At 42.1% G+C, this 24,921-nt stretch overlaps 1 protein-coding gene across 5 annotated transcripts; it reads right to left on the bottom strand.

The window, feature by feature from the left end:
* Positions 1-3,870: 3,870 nt before the first annotated feature.
* On the bottom strand, positions 3,871-24,497 carry LOC135557855 (C-C chemokine receptor type 6-like). 5 transcript variants are annotated; one of them, XM_064991537.1, is made up of 8 exons: positions 22,909-24,497; positions 20,356-20,432; positions 19,598-19,741; positions 19,191-19,501; positions 17,478-17,511; positions 17,241-17,329; positions 8,008-13,500; positions 3,871-5,839 (listed from the first exon to the last, which is right to left on the bottom strand). In XM_064991537.1, exon 8 carries the CDS (start codon positions 5,831-5,833, stop codon positions 4,640-4,642), a length of 1,194 nt encoding a protein of 397 aa, XP_064847609.1. In that variant the 5' UTR covers positions 5,834-5,839; positions 8,008-13,500; positions 17,241-17,329; positions 17,478-17,511; positions 19,191-19,501; positions 19,598-19,741; positions 20,356-20,432; positions 22,909-24,497; the 3' UTR covers positions 3,871-4,639. The 5 variants fall into 5 exon arrangements, with proteins under 5 accessions (XP_064847609.1, XP_064847612.1, XP_064847608.1 ...); XM_064991540.1 differs by having other exon boundaries at positions 8,008-12,279; XM_064991536.1 differs by having other exon boundaries at positions 8,008-17,329; positions 22,935-24,497.
* Positions 24,498-24,921: the final 424 nt, after the last annotated feature.

Here is a 24,921-nt window from a genome sequence, read left to right as displayed (position 1 = left end):
TCCTCAAACAAAAAATCTGTCTTACTTTCACTTTTCACTTTAGAGTTTGACTTCGCTTTACATTATTTATTCGCCATGATATCTTCAATGAAATCGTTGAAACTACAACTTTCCGAAATACAGCTGCGCGTAAAAAGCCTTACAGCAACTCCTCTGATCATCAAGGCGAGTATGGAGTTCCCTGCGCGTGCGATTACAACCAAGGAATTGTGGTCCAACCCCAAACCATTACATACTGGCGTTTACCTCAGCTCATTGGCTATCTACCCAGCTAGATTTCAAGAAGATCAGTGGTCATTGGGCAGAAAAATAGTCAATCAATGAAGCTTCGCTAAAATTATTGGTGCGTAAGGTAGTCATTTATCGTTGTCTTCAAATCAGCTCACTTCGGTCAATACTACACTTCGGTCAATTGCAAACATCCAGAGGAATGCACTGAAACCCACCATGACAAGATAAACGATTGTTTACACCGAATGCTCCGTAAAAAATTGATAGAGATGGAATTCACGGCACAAACAGTTTACAAAATGTTTTGATTTATGCTATAAAAATTGATTTTATCAAAGAAAACGGCACTTCATTTGATCAATGGGTCACTCAGGAAGAGAAATAAGAGCAAGGTGTAAGTATAATTTTACCTTCAGATGTGAATGTGTAAAAACTGTCATGGCGGAAAATGTTTCTGTTCTTGATAGCTCTTCTCAAACAAAAGCATGGGATTTGTTCTCTGTAATAGCTAGTTTAAATTGGAAAACGTAGTTTGATTACCAAGATTCTAAACTTTTGAAGGGTGTAAGACACTTGCATTTTCAAGAATGTTTAATGTTACGAAGTTGTATTTTTAGTTGTCACTCTGAAATGTCCCCTGATGTTGGTCCCTGTACGGGGATCGCAGCCATTTAAAGGCACAGTCAACTTAGTGTATGTAAACTTCTGACCCACTGGAATTGTGAAACAGTATTAGTCTATAAATAAATCTGTTAGCCAAATTTGGCACCTCTCCCATGTCTTATTCGACTAGTAGTTGTTCTGAAATATTTATTGCCTACATTTTACTCCTTCTATGTTTAATATAACACACATACAGTGGGGCAAAAAAGTATTTAGTCAGCCACCAATTGTTCTCCCACTTAAAAAGATGAGAGGCCTGTAATTTTCATCAAAGGTACACTTCAACTATGACAGACAAAATGAGAGAGAAAAATCCAGAAAATCACATTGTAGGATTTTTTATGATTTTATTTGCAAATTATGGTGGAAAATAAGTATTTGGTCAATAACAAAAGTTTATCTCAATACTTTGTTATATACCCTTTCTTGGCAATGTCAGTGGTCAAACGTTTTCTGTAAGTCTTCACAAGGTTTTAACACACTTGCTGGTATTTTGGCCCATTCCTCCATGCAGATCTCCTCTAGAGCAGTGATGTTTTGGGGCTGTTGCTGGGCAACACAGACTTTCAACTCCCTCCAAAGATGTTTTATGGGGTTGAGATCTGGAGTCTGGCTAGGCCACTCCAGGACCTTGAAATGCTTCTTACAATGCCACTCCTTCGTTGCCCGGGCGGTGTGTTTGGGATCATTGTCATGCTGAAAGACCCAGCCACGTTTCATCTTCAATGCCCTTGCTGATGGAAGAAGGTTTTCACTCAAAATGTCACGATACATGGCCCCATTCATTCTTTCCTTTACACGGATCAGTCGTCCTGGTCGCTTTGCAGAAAAACAGCCCCAAAGCATGATGTTTCCACCCCCATGCTTCACAGTAGGTAGGGTGTTCTTTGGATGCAACTCAGCATTCTTTGTCCTCCAAACACGATAAGTTCAGTTTTAACCAAAAAGTTATATTTTGGTTTGATCTGACCATATGATATTCTCCCAATCTTCTTCTGGATCATCCAAATGCTCTCTAGTAAACTTCAGACGGGCCTGGACATGTACTGGCTTAAGCAGGGGGACACGTCTGGCACTGCAGGATTTGAGTCCCTGGCCGCATAGTGTGTTACTGATGGTAGGCTTTGTTACTTTGGTCCCAGCTCTCTGCAGGTCATTCACTAGGTCCCTCCATGTGGTTCTGGGATTTTTGCCTACCGTTCTTGTGATCATTTTGACCCCACGGGGTGAGATCTTCCGTGGAGTCTCAGATCGAGGGAGATTATCAGTGGTCTTGCATATCTTCCATTTCCTAATAATTGCTCCTACAGTTGATTTCTTCAAACCAAGCTGCTTACCTATTGCAGATTCAGTCTTCCCAGCCTGGTGCAGGTCTACAATTTTGTTTCTGGTGTCCTTTGACAGCTCTTTGGTCTTGGCCATAGTGGAGTTTGGAGTGTGACTGTTTGAGGTTGTGGACAGGTGACTTTTATACTGATAACAAGTTCAAACAGGTGCCATTAATACAGGTAACGAGTGGAGGACAGAGGAGCCTCTTAAAGAAGAAGTTACAAGTCTGTGAGAGCCAGAAATCTTGCTTGTTTGTAGGTGACCAAATACTTATTTTCCATCATAATTGGCAAATAAAATCATAAAAAAATCATACAATGTGATTTTCTGGATTATTTTCTTCTCATATTGTCTGTCATAGTTGAAGTGTACCTATGATGAAAATTACAGGCCTCTCTCATCTTTTTAAGTGGGGAACGTGCACAATTGGTGGCTGACTAAATTCTTTTTTACCCCACTGTACATTAATTATTCATTTTGGTTGCCTATCCTGATATGAAGTTTGTTCTATAGAAAGTATTTGATTCTCGCCACAAAATTAAGGAAAATAGAAGGGGGGTTGGCAAGGCTATTTGATTGCCTGCCGAAATTCTACCCCCCATTCTATCTTGGGACTGCAAGGCCTGGCACAGTTCATAATCATATTGGTAGCTCATGTTGACCAGTAGTGTGTGCCACAGAAAGTATTTGACTCTAGCCACAAAATTAAGGAAATTAGAAAATGGGGGAGGATTGCGGCAAGGCTATTTTATTGCTATCTCAACTAGCAAGCAAGTCGCAGGCATGAAGAATTGAGTGTGTGCGCATTCATGCGACGAATTCTGTCAGGGAGACCTTTTCGGCACAACACCCCAACACCCAAAATGAGTACCGCTAACTATTTCAGTCCAAGTCCAACATCGATCAATTCGCTTCATGAGTTGGCCTTGGAAGCTGAACTGACACTATTTATTGCCATGGGAATAGAGGAGGACTTGGCCAACAGTTGTTCTCACAGCCATGTGGCTTGCGTGATGGTGTGACTTGCGCAGGAGACGCAGAACGTTTGCCAAATACAGTTTGTTTTATCCACTTGGTCAAACCAAGGTTACATTTCACAATATCTTCTTTGTATTAAAACTATATCAAATCAATATCTCCTTTGTACTAAAACTGTATCAAATCAAATCAAATTGTATTGGTCACATACACATATTAGGTAGATGTTATTGCAGGTGTAGTATAACTTACATAACTTAAAGATCACAGGAGGATGGTGGCACCTTAACTGGGGAGAACGGACTAGTGGTAATGACTGGAGTGGAATCAGTGGAATGGTATCAAATACATCAAATACATGGTTTCCAGGTGTTTGATACCATTCCATTTACTCTATTCCAGCCATTATTATGAGCCAACCTCCCCTCAGCAGCCTCTTGTGTTGAAAATAGGACGATTGTTTTGTTTTAAACATTTAAAATGACATAAGAAATGTTGGGTAATTACAAATTATGATTTTAATAATTGAATCAGGGGTGTCATATATGCTTAGTCATGATTAAAGATGAATTGTTGATAAAGATCGGTTGAGGGCAGAGTCATGAACACAACAGTCTCCCGCAGAAGCTTCTCACAACTGTACACTAGGTATTACATAGAGACAGACAATTACATTAGGATCTTTAATTAGCAAGTGAGCACAAATGACAGCAATCAAGCCCCAAAGGTTGTAAACTAGCAACAATTGTAACATTACGTTGACAAGAACATTCACTAACTAAATAGTGCATATGAGGCTGTCTGTCCTATGAACCAATTACCTAAGGCAATAACATCATTTCACTCAAATCAAATATGACCTAGTATTTGGCTTTCTTAAACAACAATACTGCCTTATCTTTGTAGAACTCACTTAATTCTAGGGAAGCTGTCTCCGCACTGATTTTACAACGCTTCATTCCAGACTGTGTAGAGACATAGTGTAAAGAGTGTAAATGGCGCCATCTACTGGGTAACAATAACAACGCTGTTACTTCTACTAATTGTGAGCAGTTTGCCATGGCTGAAACCCAGATTACGGAGTATTGTCCTTCCGTTAATAAATACATTAGGAAATTAATATAGGCCATAAAAAAGTGTTTTTTATTTTGTCTTTCAAAATACGTTCAAACACAGACATAAACCGCAATTGTGCATTAACCAAAGACAGAACTGCATAAAAGCAACAACCGATATATCATATGCATAAACCATAAACAGCAAGTAGAAACAGTTGTCATTACAGTAGTTATCATTTAAATAAACACTTATTTTACATTGATTATTCCATGTAAGGCTTATGGAAACATTCAATAAAGATGGCATAGGTACATTGATAAATGTATCAGCCTGCGCTAAGGTTCACAGCAGTAGCAGTCTCCACCACAGGGTCTCGTCCTCACATGGTGAAAGAAGATGCGTTGTCTGTAGAGGATCCATCCATAGACCTGCGGACAGTGGAGACATACATCTCTGACGTGACCCTCGAGAAGCGTCGGGGATTCATGACCCTCTTCCCAATGCACCACACATCCTCCACAATCTTCCTGAAGTGGTTCCTGAACTTCACCCCGATGAAGGCGTATAGGACCGGGTTGAGGCAGCAGTGCAGGTAGGCCACCGTTTCTGTCACTGTCTTGGCCACTTCGGTGGTATCCACCTGACTGCAGGTCTGGGTATGGAACTTGTTGACCGTGTCGTAGAGTAGTGCGGCGTTGTAGGGCAGATGACAGATGATAAACACGACCACCACAGCCAGCACCACGCGCACCGCCTTGTGCCTCTGGAAGTTCTTGGCACGCAGCAGCGTGACAATGATGTTGGCGTAGCAGAAGCCCATGACCAACAGGGGCAGGAAGAAGCCCACCGCCATCTGGGTGCTCGGGACCAGGATCTTCATCTGACGGGCCGTGGCGTTGTCTGGGAACTTGAAGTTGCAGACTACATAGTCCTCCTCCTCCTCCTCCTCCTCTTCTAAGAATATGTTGTTCTCCAGATCAAACAGTGTTGTAGCATTGTTGTTATCATAGTTGTCATTATAATTTCCAATGGTGCTGTGTGCAGGCACATAACGCTCGTAGTAGACAAAGGTGGGGACAGAGAGGAGCAGGGCCAGGCTCCAGACTGCAGCGCAGATGATGCGGCTGTAGATCAGGGAGCGGAGCCGGAAGGAGCGACGGGCCTGGACGATAGCAATGTAGCGGTCGGTGCTAATACAAGCTAACAATAGCATGCCACTGTACAGGTTGACGCTGTAGGCCCCGCGGAGAACCTTACAGGCCACCATCCCCATGGCCCAGTCACTCTGCTCATTGTAGATGATCAGGGGCAGAGCCGCCACAAACAGCATGTCGGCTATGGCCACGTTCAGAAGGTAGACATCCGTCATGGACTTGGCCTTCTTGTAGAAGGAGTAGGTGACGATCACCAGGATGTTGCCCAGTAAACCCAGGATGCAGATGACAGAGTGGATGTAGAGTCGCACCACTCTCTCCACACTGTTGTTTTCTTCCATATTGCATGGCTCCACCAAATCATAGTCATACGCCACTGAATTGTTAACTGTTTCCTCGCCATTATCCGTATAGTTCATTTTCTCCTATGGATAAATAGAGAGAGCACTCAGAGAAGAACAGGTCTTTCATTTAATAACACACTTGTAATTTATTTCAACATACAGTATGTACTCATGGCACCCCCCGCCCCCCCAAAAAAAGCATTTCTGTTTTATTGAAATGTATCCTATCAACTACTGTATACGTATATTATTTTAACTACAAAGAAAAATTCAGATTGTAGTTAATTAACATCCTTACAAAAGTGTGACTGAAGTAATCTGGGGTCGAATAGGGTTGGCAATGTGGTGCGATTCAGAGAAAGGAAATTTGCAGAGAACCAGGTCACATAACCCCAATCTTGCTTGAATGACCCAAATTCTTCTTTAAATGCACGAGTGTGGTTAAGTATCTAAAGTGCACAACTGGGGTTGGCTTTCAATGACACGCAGTAATTCATGTCAGTATTGCGACTTTTAGGGGCAATGCTGGCATTATCAATTGACAGTTCATTGTACATTTGTCATTTAAAAAAATCTGTGTTTTGAATATAAAAATGTCTCAATGCTATTGACAAAGACATTAAATTGTTGTTCTGCTTCTGGTTGTTGTTCCTATTATTCACTTCTGCATGGTGGCTGTTCCCAAAGCATAAAGACGACAGGAGTGGCACAGCAAGGCAACAATGGTTTGATTTACCATCTCGCCTGACTTCCCTAATCAAATGTCAACTGAAGCACATGATCATCTAAGTGGATATTGAAGAAATTAATGTATGTACAAGGAACAATGTGAGTTCTTATGAAGCTAATTGCATATCTAGAAATTATATCAGATGTATGCATGGAAAATAATTTTATGTATACCTTCATCCATGTTAGATTACTCAAACATACTGTATTTCCCCTTTCATTCTTATACAACACCCCCCACCACCTGATAGAAGTGAAGACATACAGTACATCCACATACCTTACTGTTTTCTACACATCCCTCTGAGGTCTTCTAAAGGTACATCCACTGGTTTTATTTTCTTTTTCTCTTCTGACCTATTAGTGATGGTGGCTACAACCATTTAGGTTCTTTCATGTTGGCTTTGAAGGATCAATCTGGGCCAGACAGCCTAGTACAAGGCTTTTGCATAGGATATGTTGTAGAATATGTTTTGTGGGACATTGCTTATTCTCTGCGGTGAGGTTCCCATTTCCTAGCTGCAGAGTGTATGCATACATTTTAGCAAGATCCTGAGATTTCGGGGGATTTCTTCCCAAGTTATGTTAGTTCAGAACGTGTAATAAACCTAAACAACAAATACAAGCAGTCTCACGTAGCATGGACCTATTGCACACAAGTAACTGTTTTCAGTGGTGTAAAGTACTTAAGTAAACATACTCAAAAAATGTTTAAAAAAAAGTATCTGTACTTTATTTGACTATTTATTTTCTTGACTACTTTTACTTCACTACATTCCTAAAGAAAAGAATGTACTTTTTACTCCATATTTTCCCTGACACCCAGAAGTACTCGTCCCATTTTGAATGCTTAGCAGCACAGGGAAATGGTCCTATTCACACTTATCAAGAGAACATCACTGGTCATCCCTACTTCCTCTGATCTGGTGGACTAAAGACAAATGCTTTATTTGTACATTATGTCTGCTGTGTGTTGGTGTGCCCGTCTATCCATAAATAAAAATAAGAAACAAGAATATTGTGCCGTCTGGTTGGTTTAATATAAGGAATAAAAAATGATTCATACTTTTACTTTTGATACTTAAGTATATTTAAAACCAAATACTTTTACTCAAGAATGACAATTGAGTACTTTTTCCTAGGGTGACAGACTGTTATGATAGAAAAACGTACTTTTGTGAAATTAATGAATGGTAATTAAAATTGTATAATGTAGACAATTACATTTTAGACAATACAGTCAAAAAGTAGAACTGAAACGAGTTGCAAACAACTGTGTTAATATCAGGTATGACATGTTTAGAAATTAACTGATTTTATTACAATACACACAATGTAACCTACAGTAAGATCTAGTTGAATGTCATGTTTACAAATAAAGATTAAAGTGCATGTTGAACATATTTAACCCAGCAGTTTTCCTTACATTAAGAACAGTAAATTATATATTTTATGAAACAAACATGGTAAGATTGCTTAAGTCACATATTATCCCATGTATTGTGTAAGAGAGGACTTACCAGAATAACGGAGTAATCGTTTCAAAAGACTCTTGGGACTATTTTAAGCCAAGTTTGAAAGGAAGCTGTGAACCTCAGAATCTCTCAATTAGAGAAAACAGGAAGAAGTAAAGTTTTTCTGCATTTGATCAACCAAGGCTGTCAGCTGTGGAACCAAGCAGTGTCGCAGCATGCACTTGACGTTCTCAAATAACAACCTGTTGGCTGACACCTGCAGATCACACGATCTGAGCAGAAGAACTCAAGAAACATGCTCATTACACCTTAACTCTTTATTGACCTTTGAAACGTATTGACTGATTGCTCACTTCTATTCATTCAACTATCTTGAATATTAGGTACACTGGAAACAGTGTGCATTATTTTGCAGACATGCATTACTTGGGGGATAAAGTGTCAAAGATCAAAGTACTTGATATTTAGCAAAGCGGTGTCACTGATTAGTACTATCATGTGAATAAAGCATACATACATTTTACAGTTCCCTCAAAGTATTCATACCCCTTGACTTATTCCACATTTTGTTACAGTCCAAATTAAAAATGTATTGAAAGTATATTTTTTCTCTCACTCATCTGCAGACAATACCACATAATGACAAAGTGAAAACATGTTTTGAGAAATGTTTGCTATTTTATTTGAAATAAAATAACAAAATATCTAATTTACATAAGTATTCACACCCGAGTCAATACGTTGTAAGAGAGAATAAAGTAGACGGCACGCGTCAAAGTAATTGATTTATGACCCTGTGTCATGAAGACGTTCACATGTCCAAATATGGGCCTCCGGCCAGGCCATCCTGTTCCTGTGGTCACGTGTTAGAGGGTGTGTGTTATTTTATATCTATATTTCATCCTGTGTGTGACCACCATTTGCCTCATGCAGCGTGACACTTCTTCGCATAGAGTTGATCAGGCTTTTGATTGTGGAATGCTTTCCCACTCCTCAATGGCTGTGCAAAGTTGCTGGATATTGGTGGGAACTGGATATTGGTGGGAACGCTGTCGTACGGGTCAATCCAGAGCATCCCAAACCTGCTCAGTGGGTGACGTGGTGAATATGCAGGCGATGGAAGAACTGGGATATTTTCAGCTTTCAGGAAGTGTGTACAGATCCTTGCAACATGGGGCAGTGCATTATCATGCTGAAACATGATGTGGTGGCGGTGGATAAATGGCACGACAATGGGCCTCAGGATCTCATCACTGATCTCTGTGCATTCAAATTGCCATGTTTAAAATGCAATTGTGTTTGTTGTCCGTAGCTTATGCCTGCCCATACCATAACCCCACTGTGGGGCACTTTGTTCACAATGTTGACATCAGCAAACCTGCTCGCCCATACGACGCCATACACGTGGTCTGCTGCTGTGAGGCCGGTTGGATGTACTGACAAATTCTCTATATTTACGTTGGAGGCGGCTTATGGTAGAGAAGTAAACATTAAATTCTCTGGCATCAGCTCTGGTGGACATTCTTGCAGTCCAGCATGCCATTTGCAAGCTCCCTCAACTTGAGACATCTGCAGCATTGTGTTGTGACAAAACTGCACATTTTAAAGTGGACTTTTGTCCACAGCACAAGGTGCACCTGTGTAATGTTCATTCTGTTGTATCAGCTCCTTGATATGCTAAACAAGTCCTGGATCATTTTGGCAAAGGAGAAATGCTCACTAACATGGATGTTAACAAATTTGTGCACAAAAGTTGAGAAATGTTCTATTATTTCAGCTCATAAAACACTTTACATGTTACCTAATAAAAGTTTCAGACGATTCTTGGAGCTCCCGCATGCGTATTGTAATTTACAACCCTGTGGCACCAGGACAAAAAACAAAAACACAATGCCACAGTTCTCAAGTTGAGGGAGCATGCAATTGGCATGCTGACTGTAAGAATGCCCACCAGAACTGTTGCCAGAGAATGTAATGTTTTAGAGAATTTGGCAGTATGTCCAACTGGCCTCACAACCACAGAACACGTGTATGGCGTCGTGTGGGCGAGGGGTTTGCTGATGTCAACGTTGTGAACACAGCGCCTGATGGTGGAGGTGGGGTTATGGTATGGGAAGGCAGGCATAAGCTACGGACAACAAACACAATTGCATTTTATTGATGGCAATTTGAATGTACAGAAATACCGTGAGGTGATCCTGAGGCCCATTGTGAGGCCCATTTGATTTTTTTATAAGGTATCTGTAACCAACAGATAGATATCTGTATTCCAAGTCAGGTGAAATCCATAGGTTAGGACCTCATGATTAAATTTCAATTGACCAATATCCTCATATGAACTGTAACTCAGTAAAATCTTTTAAATTGTTGATTGTTGTGTTTATATTGTTGTTCAACAAGCCATGGCACCAGTGAAAACTATGGATGCACAGTGATAGTATGTGCAGAAACTACAGGCTACACAATAACCATCTCTAAACTAACATTATGAATAAATACTCATGCAATTAAGGTTTACATACACTTAGGTTGGAGTCATTAAAACACATTTTTCAACCACTCCACAAATTTCTTGTTAAACTATAGTTTTGGCAAGTCGGTTAGGACATCTACTTTGTGCATGACACAAGTCATTTTTCCAACAATTGTTTACAGATTATTTCACTTATAATTCACTGTATCACAATTCTAGTGGGTCAGAAGTTTACATACACTAAGTTGACTGTGCCTTTAAACAGCTTGGAAAAATACAGAAAATGATGTCATGGCTTTAGAAGCTTCTGATAGGCTAATTGACATAATTTAAGTCAATTGGAGATGTACCTGTGGATGTATTTCAAGGCCTACCTTCAAACTCAGTGCCTCTTTGCTTGACATCATGGGAAAATCAAAAGACATCAGCCAAGACCTCAGAAAAAAATTGTAGACCTCCACAAGTCTGGTTCATCTTTGGGAGCAATTTCCAAACGTCTGAAGGTACCACGTTCATCTGTACAAACAATAGTACGAAAGTATAAACACCATAGGACCACACAGCCGTCATCCGCTCAGGAAGGAGACGCGTTCTGTCTCCTAGAGATGAACATACTTTGGTGCGAAAAGTGCAAATCAATCCCAGAACAGCAGCAAAGGACCTTGTGAAGATGCTGGAGGAAACAGGTACAAAAGTATCTATATCCACAGTAAAACGAGTCCTATATCGACATAACCTGAAAGGCCGCTCAGCAAGGAAGAAACCACTGCTCCAAAACCGCCATAATAAAAGCCAGACAAAGATGGTGCTTTTTGGAGAAATGTCCTCCAGTCTGATGAAACAAAAATAGAACTGTTTGGCCATAATGACCATAGTTATGTTTGAGGAAAAAGGGAGAGGCTTGCAACCCGAAGAACAACATCCCAACCGTGAAGCACGGGGGTGGCAGCATCATGTTGTGGGGGTGCTTTGCTGCAGGAGGGACTGGTGCGCTTCACAAAATAGATGACATCATGAGGATGGAAAATTATGTGGATATATTGAAGCAACATCTCAAAATGTCAGTCAGGAAGTTAAATCTTTGTCGCAAATGGGTCTTCCAAATGGACAAATATCCCAAGCATACTTCCTAAGTTGTGGCAAAATGGCTTAAGGACAACAAAGTCAAGGTATTGGAGTGGCCATCACATAGCCCTGACCTCAATCCTATAGAAAATGCGTGGGCAGAACTGAAAAAGCATGTGTGAGCAAGGAGGCCTACAAACCTGACTCAGTTACACCAGCTCTGTCAGGAGGAATGGGCCAAAATTCACCCAACTTATTGTGGGAAGCTTGTGTAAGGCTACCCGAAACTTTTACCCAAGTGAAACAATTTAAAGGCAATGCTACCAAATACTAATTGAGTGCATGTAAACTTCTGACCCACTGGGAATGTGATGAAATAAATAAAAGCTGAAATAAATCATTCCCTACTATTAATCTGACATTTCACATTCTTAAAATAAAGTGGTGATTCTAACTGACCTAAGACAGGGAATTTTTACTAAGATTAAATGTCAGGAATTGTGAAAAGCTGAGTTTAAATGTATTTGGCTAAGGTGTATGTAAACGTCCGACTTTAACTGTATATATGTCAAAGCTGAAATATACACAAACATTAGCTTCATGTTAAACAGTACAGTATGTAGTTAAAATGTAAGAAAGTAACAAGTCAGAATTGCTAACAGCATAAAACCCACAAGAGTAAACCCACAACTCACTTTATGGATGCACACAAATCTTCCTGGTAACTTGGTCAGCAGCCAAACTTGCGTCTTCATCTGCCGACAACAACAGCCACTGACCTGGGATGGGTCAGAGTCTAAATATGCATTCGGGCCTTGGAATCAAGGAGACTGTTGATAGACAGCTGAGAAAGGGAGAAATCACCCTAATGGGACTGTGGGGTTAAGTCACGTGCTGCCATTACATTCTTAACTGTTTTAAAAAGTCACCATTGGCCTCATGGTGAAATCCCTGAGCATATTCCTTTCTCTCTGGCAACCGAGTTAGGAAGGACACCTGTATCTTTGTACTGACTGGACGTATTGATACACCATCCAAAATGTAATTATTAACCTCACCATGCTCAAAGGGATATTCAATGTCTGCCTTCATTTTTTTTTTAAGGCTCCCTTCTTTGCAAGAAAAAACACCCTGGTCTTTGTGGTTGAAACCGTCTGCCAATGTATCTTAATGCCACAGCATAAATTACAGTAAACTCCCCCATTGTGGTTTCAGAATGACAGAAAACATGTCATCCATGTATCAACCCTGAGATCCTTGACATTCATCTATTTACATGTTATAAAGGAGCACAATAGAAACAGTCTTCAAGAACAATCTGGGTAAGTGGTAATTTTATTAGGTTTGTGTACACAAACTATGTACACACCACAGGAGGCTGGTGGGAGGAGCTATAGGAGGATGGGCTCATTGTAATGGCTGTGATGGAATTAATGGAACGGTATCAAATGATGAAACCACGTTTAACTCCTTTCCAAAGATACCATTACAATGAGCCCATCCTCACATAGCTCCTCCCACCAGCCTCCTCTGGTACAGACAACATAAATAATAGTTAACATAGTAGAAATGGCCTGTGTGGTGTATGGCTGATGGACTGTCATGCCACCACCTCCATGTAGTCAGCTCCTTGAGTCTGGCTGAGCTGAGATACACTGAGGTCCTGAGTGATCTCATCAAACTATATAGTAACCAAAAACAGGTTAAACAAATGACCATATAGTAGTCACCCTTTGCCTTGATGACAGGTTTACACACTCTTGGAATTCTCTCAACCAGCTTAATGAGGAATGCTTTTCCAACCATCTTGAAGGAGTTTCCACATATGCTGGGCACTTGTTGGCTGCTTTTCCTTCATTCTGCGGTCCAACTCATCCCAAACCATCTAAATTGGGTTGAGGTCAAGTGATTGTGGAAGTCAGGTCATCTGATGCAGCACTCCATCACTCTCCTTTGTCAAATAGCCCTTACACAGCCTGGAGGTGTGTTGGGTCATTGTCCTGTTGAAAAACAAATGATAGTCCCACTAAGCACAAACCAGATAGGATGGCATATTGCTGCAGAATGCTGTGGTAGCAATGCTAGTTAAGTGTACCTTGAATTCTAAATAAATCACAGACAGTGTCATCAGGAAAGTAACCCCACACAATCACACCTTCTCCTCCATGCTTCAAGTTAAGAACCACACATGCAGAGATCATCCGTTCACCTACTCTGCATCTCACAAAGACACAGCAGTTGGAACCAAAAATCTCAAATTTGGACTCATCAGACCAAAAGGACAGATTTCCACCGGTCTAATGTCTATTGCTCGTGTTTCTTGGCCCAAGCAAGTCTCTTCTTATTGGTGTTCTTTAGTAGTCGTTTCTTTGCAACAATTTGAAGATGAAGGCTTGATACGCGCAGTCTCCTATGAAGAGTTGAAATGAGTATTACTTGAAGAATTTATTTGGGCTGCGATTTCTGAGGCTGGTAACTTCAACTTATCCTCTGCAGCATAGGTAACTTCCTGTGGAGGTCCTCATGAGGGCCAGTTTCATCATAGCGCTTGATGGTTCTTGCGTCTGCACTTGAAGAAACTTTCAAAGTTCTTGAAATTTTCTCGATTGACTGACCTTCATGTCTTAAAGTAATGAGGAACTGTCATTTCTGTTTGTTCATTTGAACTGTTCTTGCCATAATTTGGACTTGGTCTTTTACCAAATAGGGCTATCTTCTGTATACCATCCCTACCTCGCCACAACACATCGGATTGGCTCAAACGCATTAAGATGGGAAGAAATTCCACAAATTAACTTAACAAGTTACATCTGTTAATTCAAATGCAGTCAACCTCATGAAGCTGGTTGAGTGAATGTGAAGAGTGTGCAAAACTGTCATCAAGGCAAAGGGTGGCTACTTTGAGTAATCTCAAATATAAAATATATTTTGATTTGTTTAACAATTTTTTGGTTACTACATGATTCCATGTGTGTTATTTCATTGTTTTGATGTCTTCGCTATTAATCTACAATGTAGAAAATAGTCAAAATAAAGAAAAACCCTTGAATGAGTAGATGTCTGAACTATTGACTGATACTTTGCAATGAGACTCGAAATTGAGCTCAGGTTTATCCGGTTTCCATTGATCATCCTTGAGAAGTTTCTACAACTTGATGAGAGTCCACCTGTGGTAAATTCAATTGATTGGACATGATTTGGAAAGAACCACACCCGTCCCACTGTTGACAGTGATGTCAGAGCAAAAACCAAGCCATGAGGTTGAAGGAATTGTACATAGAGCGCCGAGACAGGATTGTGTCGAGGCACAGATCTGGGGAAGGGAACCAAAACATTTCTGCATCATTGAAGGTCCCCAACAACACAGTGGCCTCCATCATTCTTAAATGGAAGAAGTTTGGAACCACTAGGACTCTTCCTAGAGCTGGCCGCCTGGCCAAACAGAGCAATCGGGGGAGAAGGGCCTTGGTCAGGGACGTGACCAAGAACTCGATGTTCACTCTGACAAAGCTTCAGAGTTTCTCTGTGGAGATGGGAATACCTTCCAGAAGGACAACCATCTCTCTACCTTTATGGTAGAGTGGCAGACGGAAGCCACTCCTTAGTAAAAAGCACATGACAGCCCGCTTGGAATTTGCCTAACGGCACCTAAAGGACTCAGACCATGAGAAACAAGATTCTGTGGTCTGATGAAACCAAGGTTGAACTCTTCGGCCTTCATGCCAAGCGTCACATCTAGATGAAACCTGGAACCATCCTTATGGTGAAGCATGGTGGTGGCGACATCATGCGGTAGAGATTGTTTTCAGGGACTGGGAGGGAAAGATGAACGGAGCAAAGTACGGAGAGATCCTTGATGAAAACCTGCTTCAGAGTGCTCAGGACCTCAGACCCGAAGCACACAGCCAAGACAACGCAGGAATGGCTTCGGGACAAGTCACTGAATGTCCTTGAGTGGCCCAGCCAGAGCCCAGAGTTTAACCTGATCGTACATCTCTGGAGAGACCTGAAAATAGCTCCCCATCCAACCTGACAGAGCTTGAGAGGATATGCAGAGAAGAATGGGAGAAACTCCCCAAATACTGGTGCCAAGCTTGTAGCATCATACCCAAGAAGACTCAAGGCTGTAATCACTGCCAAAGGTGCTTCAACAAAGTACTGAGTATAGGGTCTGAATAATTATGTAAATGTGATTTCAGTTTACAATTTTTAATACATTTGCGAAAAATTAAAAAATGTTTTTGCTTTGTCATTATGGGGAAAACATATTTAGTCATTTTTAGAATAAGGCTATAATGTAACAAAATATGGAAAGTGAAGGGGTCTGAAAACATTCAGAGTGCACTGCATGTGGACACCCATTCAAATGAGAGGATTCTGCTATTTCTGGCACACCTGTTGCTGACAGGTATGAAATTGAGCACACAGCCATGCAATCCCCATAGACAAACATTGGCAGTAGAATGGCTTTACTGAAGCTCAGTGACTTTCGACGTGGCACCATTATAGGATGCCACCTTTCCAACAAGTCAACTTGTCAAATAAATTTCTGCCCTGCTAGAGCTTCCCCGGTCAACTGTTAGTGCTGTTATTGTGAAGGGGTAGGCCACACAAGCTCAAGAAACAGGACCGGCTGAAGCGAGTAAAAATGGTCTGTCCTCGTTGCAACACTCAATACAGAGTTCAAAACTGCATGGATGCAACCTCAGCACAAGAACTGTTCATCGGGAGCTTAATGAAATGGGTTTCCATGGCCGAGCAGCCGCACACAAGCCGAAGATCACCATGTGCAATGCCAAGCATCAGCTGGAGTGGTGTAAAGCTCATCGCCATTGGACTCTGGAGCTGTGGAAACGCGTTCTCTGGAGTGATGAATCCTGCTTCACCATCTGGCAGTCTGACGGACTAATCTAGGTTTGACAGAAGCCAGGAGAACGCTACCTGCCCGAATGCATAGTGCCAACTGTAAAGTTTGATGGAGGAGTAATAATGGCCTGGGGCTATTTTTCGTGGTTCAGGTTAGGGCCCTTGGTTCCAGTGAAGGGGAATCTTAATGCTACAGCATACAATGACATGCTAGACGATTCTGTGCTTCCAACTTTGGGGAAGATCCTTTCCTGTCCGCGCACAAAGCGAGGTCCACACAGAAATGGTTTGTTGAGATCAGTGTCAAATAACTTGACTGGCCTGCAGAGCTCTGACATCAACCCCATCAAACACCTTTGGGATGAATTGGAATACCGACTGCGAGCCAGGCATAATTGCCCAACATCAGTGCCCAACCTCACTAACGCTCGTGACTGAATGGAAGCAAGTCCCCGCAGCAATGTTCCAATACCTAGTGGAAAGCCTCCCCAGAAGAGGAGGCTGCTATAGCAGCAAAGGGGGAACCGACTCCGTATTAATGCCCATGATTTTGGAATGAGGTATTGGACAAGCAGGTGTCCACATACTTTTGGTCATGTAGTGTACTCAAAGAGAATAAACTGTTGATTCCATTTAGATTCATATACCCACACTATACCGGGATTTTTAATTCACCGATTGCTTATCTCTGACATTTGCAAATGTACGTCTTCAAGCAGCTTTCCTTTTCTCTACATAGAACTAAACCTGAACAAAACAGCAGTAAATCACTTCCTGTTTCTGAGTCTAGACTACCAGAGGAACCCACTGCTGCTCACTATCTGAACACAGATACGTAGGGTTGAATGCCTGTTATCCTTACTATCATACATACCTTATTACTGTTGTTCAGGTCCCTCGATGGAAACCTCCTCGATCTCTCCTCCAATGCTCACCTCACTCTGAGAGATATCTGAAGGATGGCTGGTGGAGGTGAACCAGACACACAGGAAACCCTTTAGATTGATGTCTCTCATTGTACAGATAAGGCATACGAGTGAACGAGCACTGAATACCATCTAAGAATAGCTAGTAAGATCTAGTGAAGATACAGGACAATGCCCTACATTACCTGTTAAAGTCATCATCATAGTCAATGTCATCATCTGTTAAGACAGAGGTATTTTTTAAGTATAAAAACAATACCAAGACAATATGAATGGCCGCTCGCATCAGTGGGTGCTCTGGTCAGTGGATGTGCTTGCCCCGAGATGCCGGCAGGGCAAAGCCCCTGCCCACAGTGTGAAACCAAACACGCATAAACACAAAATCCCCACCCTCACTCCTGATTGGAGGACCTCAAACATTTATACTGTGCATGCATATGTATTTATTCCAACACTCATTAATTCATACAACCACAGTTCAACCCATCTTTCCCAGTAAATCATATTTTCACCTGCAATACATCCCTCCATTCTACCGTGGTGTCTCACTAGGGACTTGAACCTTCCCATCTGCAACATTTCTGACCAAATTGCCCTAAAATTAAAAAAAATCCCAACAGTAGAATGACATTTCCCCCAGCAATCCGGTTTGCAGGTCCAATCATGCCCTGATATCATCACATAACAACCATTCCTGGACCGGACTCCAACAACAATCCAGTGAAGGACAGTACCAAAAGTGATGCTCTATTGATTCTGGTTCAACGTGGCAAAATCTGCATCACTCTGACTGTTCACTTTTTGTAGCAAATTCTATTGGTCATTTTAAGCCATTTAATTGGTGGCAGACAAACCTGTTTATTCCTTTTTCTCTCATGTAATGGCGCTTCCATTTTTGTGGCAGAGCTGCGATAGGTTGGTGCTAATTTTGTATTGACTTCTCCACACACCCTGATTGATTGCTCGTGTGACAATTTTACCGTTGTTGTTGACAATGTCATTAATAAACATGATACCTTCCTTATACATTCTCTTCAAGAAAACTGGTTTATCCTCTATCTAATCAGAGTTTAGCCATATTATTTGCTGTAATATATATTAGGTATTACAAAACATAGAAAATAAAGAAATTGAGATGGAACTGGGTTAACATCATACCCCTGATGGGTTCTGACTTCTAAACTTGAAATATGAATATCCCTGTTCATGCTACTGAGGGAGAAAGGGGAAGGCAGAACGTTTACACTCTGTCAGAACATGTTATTGTTAGACATCAGGTATCCTATGGAAAGGAGAAGGGACACAGTCTGGTTTCAGTTGTTGGGTTGTAATTTTAAATACGTGCTGCAGAAGAAGTGAATGGTTTTCTGTAGGAGGAATGTATATGGTGGGGGTCAATTAAGGTTGGATATGAGCCAGGGACTTGGACTGTTACAGAGTAAAGGAAAGGCAATCACATGGTTGTGTCACTGATAGGATTGGAGAGCTGTGGATTAGTGAGGAATGGGGGCAGAGGTCAGGTCAGGTACATTAAGGAAGAAAGAACAGTTTATTACCCACAATCTAACTCCCTGCCTAGCAATAAAGACGTGATGTTCAGAGAAAAGGAGGAGACTGAAGTGGGGTATAAATACTTGTGCTGGGAAGGAACATGTATTTGTCTGTTCAGCTGTCTGACCCATTGGGTCAATAAACTTGGTTTGAGCTTTTCCTAATTGTCCGCTCGTTTTTAAACTCTGTTTATTTAGAACCCTGCGCGGAAGATCCTTTTGTCTTTGGAGTGTAAAGTACCTGAAATAATTCATTACTTCACAACTAAAACCCCTAACAAACCTAGTCACATCAATCAAGTGTAATAGAGCTTGACAGAAAAAAATGGCAGAAATAAAAGCATTTACCTTTCACATAGTGACGCTGGAGATGTATCCTCTATTCCAGTATTCACTGAGTGTATAAAACATAATGAACACCTGCTCTTTCCATGACAGACTGACCAGGTGAATCCGGGTGAAAGCTGTGATCCCTTATTGATGTCACTGGGTTTTTCACGCTCTACAGTTTCCTGTGTGCATCAAGAATGGTCCTCTACCCAAAGGACATCCAGCCAATTTGACAACTGTGGGAAGCATTGGAGTCAACATGGGCCAACATCCCTGTGGAACGCTTTCGACAACTTGTAGAGTCCATGCCTCAACGAATTAAGGCTGTTCTGAGGGCAAAGGGGGGTGCAATTCAATATTAGAAAGGTGTTCTTAATGCTTTGTACACTCAGTATATCTTCCTTACACACACATGCTTCTCTCACCATTCCTGCTGCCTGAGAGGTCTCTGTGGTGGGATTCTCCTGAGTGGGACCCCCCCACCTGCAGCACTCCGTTGGCTGGCCGGGTCCAAAAGAAGGGAGACCTGGGTGCTGCTGCCCACTCCCCTCCCCAAATCTGCTGCTCTCCTGGGGGATGAAATGAAGAGGCAAGGCCTCAGTCTGGAGGACACACACAGTCAACAATAACACACATTAACTAAGGTTGAGGAGACATTCACTGAGGTAGACATGTAGTTGATATAAAGGTGTGCGCACGCACACACCGAGAGAGAGAGGATGCCTTGAGCATGCAGCTCATCTGTTCTCCGAACAGTTCAGTTTATTATCAGTCAGAAAAGAGCTGGTCCCCATCACCCTCTGTGTCACTGCCCAGAGCATACAGGCTGAGAGAGTGAGTGAGACCGCAGACAGGAGTGCAGTGAAGGAAGGACACTCGCACAACAAACACAGAAATACACACACACACACACACACACACACACACACACACACACACACACACACACACACACACACACACACACAGAAATACATACAAAAAACAAGAACAAACAGAAAAGTACAAGTCCATAATCTCCATATTGAATGTTAAAGCACAGACTTGATTCCAAGGCTGACAGCAAATGTTACAAAACAACATTCATTACAGTTGAGGCAAGAGGCAAATTATGTGATTTTTCACACCTCATCACTCGGAGGTGCACACTTAACTTAGCTAATGATACACAAACACCACTCACACATTGAGGCCGTGCCGCTCCTCATTGGAGTAAAGGAGCGCCCTGAGAGGCTCTCCTCCCTCAGAGAGTGGACGAAGCTGCTTGGGGACAGAGGGAAGGGACACACAGATAAACAGAGGAGACAGAGGAAGCTACAGTGGAAGAACAAGGACATGGTGCAACAGAGCAGATCCAGACAGCACAGTGCTCCTGTGTATTAAAGCAAAGCATCTGCCACACAACTTAAGCCAAGGTCACACAGGTTCATGTTTCTAAGGGTCTTTGGTCATCTTAACAAACACCTCCTTTGTACTTTCAAGAGTACAGAACACTAACCTAACATAGATTTACAGTTGAAGTCGGAAGTTTACATACACTTAGGTTGGAGTCATTAAAACTTGTTTTTCAACCACTACACAAATTTCTTGTTAACAAATTATAGTTTTGGCAAGTCGGTTAGGACAACTACTTTGTGCATGACACAAGTCATTTTTCTAACAATTGTTTACAGACAGATTATTTCACTTATAATTCACTGTATCACAATTCCACTGGGTCAGAAGTTTACATACACTAAGTTGACTGTGCCTTTAAACAGTGTGGAAAATTCCAGAAAATTATGTCTTGGCTTTAGAAGCTTCTGATAGGCTAATTGACATCTGAGTCAATTGGAGGTGTACCTGTGGATGTATTTCAAGGCCTACATTCAAACTCTGTGCTTCTTTGCTTGACATCATGTGAAAATCAAAAGAAATGAGTCAAGACCTCCACAAGTCTGGTTCATCCTTGAGAGCAATTTCCAAACGTCTGAAGGTACCACGTTCATCTGTACAAACAATAGCACGCAAGTATTACCACCATGGGACCACTCAGCCGTCATACCTCTCAGGAAGGAGACGCGTTCTGTCTCCTAGAGATGAACGTACTTTGGTGAGAAAAGTGCAAATCAATCCCAAAACAGCAGCAAATGACCATGTGAAGATGCTGGAGGAAACAGGTACAAAAGTATCTATATCCACAGTAAAACAAGTCCTATATCGACATAACCTGAAAGGCCGCTCAGCAAGGAAAAAGCCACTGCTCTAAAACCGCCATAAAAAAGACCGATTACGGTTTGCAACTGTACATGGGGACAAAGATCGTACTTTTTGGAGAAATGTCCTCTGGTCTGATTAAACAAAAATAGAACTGTTTGGCCAAAATGACCATTGTTATGTTTGGAGGAAAAAGGGGGATGCTTGCACGCCGAAGAACACCATCCCAACCGTGAAGCACGGGGGTGGCAGCATCATGTTGTGGGGGTGCTTTGCTGCAGGAGGGACTGGTGCACTTCACAAAATAGATGGCATCATGAGGATTGGAAATTATGTGGATATATTGAAGCAACTTCTCAAGACATCAGTCAGGAAATTAAAGCTTGGTTGCAAATGGGTCTTCCAAATGGACAATGACCCCAAGCATACTTCCAAAGTTGTGGCAAAATGGCTTAAGGACAACAAAGTCAAGGTATTGGAGTGGCCATCACAAAGCCCTGACATCAATCCTATATCAAATTTGTGGGCAGAACTGAAAAAGTGTGTGCGAGCAAGGAGGCCTACAAACCTGACTCAGTTACACCAGCTCTGACAGGAGGAATGGGCCATAATTCACCCAACTTCTTGTGGGAAGCTTGTGAAAGGCTACACAAAACGTTTGACCCAAGTTAAACAATTTAAAGGCAATGCTACCAAATACTAATAAAGTGTATGTAAGCTTCTGACCCACTGGGAATGTGATGAAAGAAATAAAAGCTGAAATAAATCACTCTACTATCATTCTGACATTTCACATTCTTAAAATAAAGTGGTGATCCTAACTGACCTAAGACAGGGAATTTTTACTAGGATTACAATGTCAGGAATTGTAAAAAACGGGGGTTTAAATGTACTTGGCTAAGGTGTATGTACATTTCCAACTTCAACTATATATTTCAGATGACCTACTAAAGATAGAACAGAGAGAGTTGTGTTCATCAGGCACCAAAACGGAAGGAAACTGAATTCTTTATTACGGTGCTACCTAATGATCACAGCCCTGCATTTCCAACTACGAGTCACTGTAATGAGCCCACTTCATTGAGTTTACAGTGAAGACATACTTACTCTTTCTGACTGTTTTTCTAGTTACAGACTGGCCCCTGAATTACTCTTAGTCAGGGGGACACTACTACTTCCATATGCAGCATGACAGAAGAGAGAACATTCAGTGGGCAGAGCCACACTGCTCTACACAAATTACGGCAGGATGGCTACAATAATTAGTCACAAAAATATCCTGCAGCACCACTTTTTCCAAACAGACCTAACCTCTCAGAGTTGATTAACATTTTAAGATTCTTAGATATACGGTTCCAAGATTTGTCATGATACATTTTTACGCTAATATTAATGACATGCATGTTTTACATTTATCACTAACGCAATACTTATGTGATTGATCATGGAGCAGCACACTTGTTCAATAGAGTATGACACGGGTCTACGTTTTCCATCTCTTTAATGTAAGGGACCTAGAAACAAAGCCTGTGGTCGTCACCTTCCCAGTGGTCAAAGCATCCTCACCAGCCATAGGTTCTGTGGTTTAGAACGAGTCGCCCTCGTCTGCTTTCTCCTCCGCCCTCGAGACCCTACTTCAGGCTCGCCACAGGGGCGTTGCCATTGTCCCCAGATGCCTCGCTGTGCCTCGACACCACGTGACCCTGACCTTTACCCTTTAGAGAGACGAAGTTCAGACTGGTGTCACTGTGGCTGGCCTCCTCGCCCTGTCTGGTATCATAAGGAACAATACAACAAAAATAACATAAAAACAGACGTTTAAAGTTGCTCCTGTTTATTTAAGTGGGTTAGCTCGCATTTATTTGCAAATGGTAAGAAGACTTGAAGCGATAGGAAGAGTTAGTTGTGGCACGGAAATATTTGCGAGGAAATGTTGACAACTAACCCAGTAGCTATGTTAGTCTTACCTACTATTTCAACCATTAGGACAGTTAGGAACTAACCCAGTAGCTATGTTAGTCTTACCTACTATTTCAACCATTAGGACAGTTAGGAACTAACCCAGTAGCTATGTTAGTCTTACCTACTATTTCAACCATTAGGACAGTTAGGAACTAACCCAGTAGCTATGTTAGTCTTACCTACTATTTCAACCATTAGGACAGTTAGGAACTAACCCAGTAGCTATGTTAGTCTTACCTACTATATCAACCATTAGGACAGTTGAGAACTAACCCAGTAACTATGTTAGTCTTACCTACTACACTGCTCAAACAAATAAAGGGAACACTTAAACAACACAATGTAACTCCAAGTCAATCACACTTTTGTGAAATCAAACTGTTCACTTAGGAAGCAACACTGATTGACAATAAATGTCACATGCTGTTGTGTAAATGGAATAGACAACAGGTGGAAATTATAGGCAATTAGCAAGACACCCCCAATAAAGGAGTGGTTCTGCAGGTGGTGACCACAGACCACTTCTCAGTTCCTATGCTTCCTGGATGATGTTTTGGTCACTTTTGAATGCTGGCGGTGCTTTCACTCTAGTGGTAGCATGAGACGGAGTCTACAACCCACACAAGTGGCTCAGGTAGTGCAGCTCATCCAGGATGGAACATCAATGCAAGCTGTGACAAGACGGTTTGCTGTGTCTGTCAGCGTAGTGTCCAGAGCATGGAGGCGCTACCAGGAGACAGGCCAGTACATCAGGAGACGTGGAGAAGGCCGTAGGAGGGCAACAACCCAGCAGCAGGACCGCTACCTCCGCCTTTGTGCAAGGAGGAACACTGCCAGAGCCCTGCAAAATGACCTCCAGCAGGCCACACATGTGCATGTGTCTGCTCAAACGGTCAGAAACAGACTCCATGAGGGTGGTATGAGGGCCCGACGTCCACAGGTGGGGGTTGTGCTTACAGCCCAACACCGTGCAGGACGTTTAGCATTTGCCAGAGAATACCAAGATTGGCAAATTCGCCACTGACGCCCTGTGCTCTTCACAGATGAAAGCAGGTTCACACTGAACACATGTGACAGACGTGACAGTCTGGAGACGCCTTAGAGAACGTTCTGTTGCCTGCAACATCCTCCAGCATGACCGGTTTGGCGGTGGGTCAGTCATGGTGTGGGGTGGCATTTCTTTGGGGGGGGGGGCGCACATCCCTCCATGTGCTCGCCAGAGGTAGCTTGACTGCCATTAGGTACCGAGATGAGATCCTCAGACCCCTTGTGAGACCATATGCTGGTGCGGTTGGCCCTGGGTTCCTCCTAATGCAAGACAATGCTAGACCTCATGTGGCTGGAGTGTGTCAGCAGTTCCTGCAAGAGGAAGGCATTGGTGCTATGGACTGTCTCGCTCCATTCACCAACGCCACATTGCACCACAGACTGTCCAGGAGTTGGTGGATGCTTTAGTCCAGGTCTGGGAGGAGATCCCTCAGGAGACCATTCGCCAGCTCATCAGGAGCATGCCCAGGCGTTTTAGGGGGCCACACACACTACTGAGCCTCATTTTGACTTGTTTTAAGGACATTACATCAAAGTTGGATCA

This window comes from Oncorhynchus masou, chromosome 16 (genome assembly GCF_036934945.1).
Source record: "Oncorhynchus masou masou isolate Uvic2021 chromosome 16, UVic_Omas_1.1, whole genome shotgun sequence".
Taxonomy (NCBI): domain Eukaryota; kingdom Metazoa; phylum Chordata; class Actinopteri; order Salmoniformes; family Salmonidae; genus Oncorhynchus; species Oncorhynchus masou.
This window is presented reverse-complemented; position numbering and strand designations above follow the sequence as displayed.

What these genes read in the sequence shown, in the direction of transcription:
- LOC135557855 (XM_064991538.1), bottom strand. Translation starts at nt 5,833, where the DNA reads ATGAACTATACGGATAATGGCGAGGAAACAGTTAACAATTCAGTGGCG.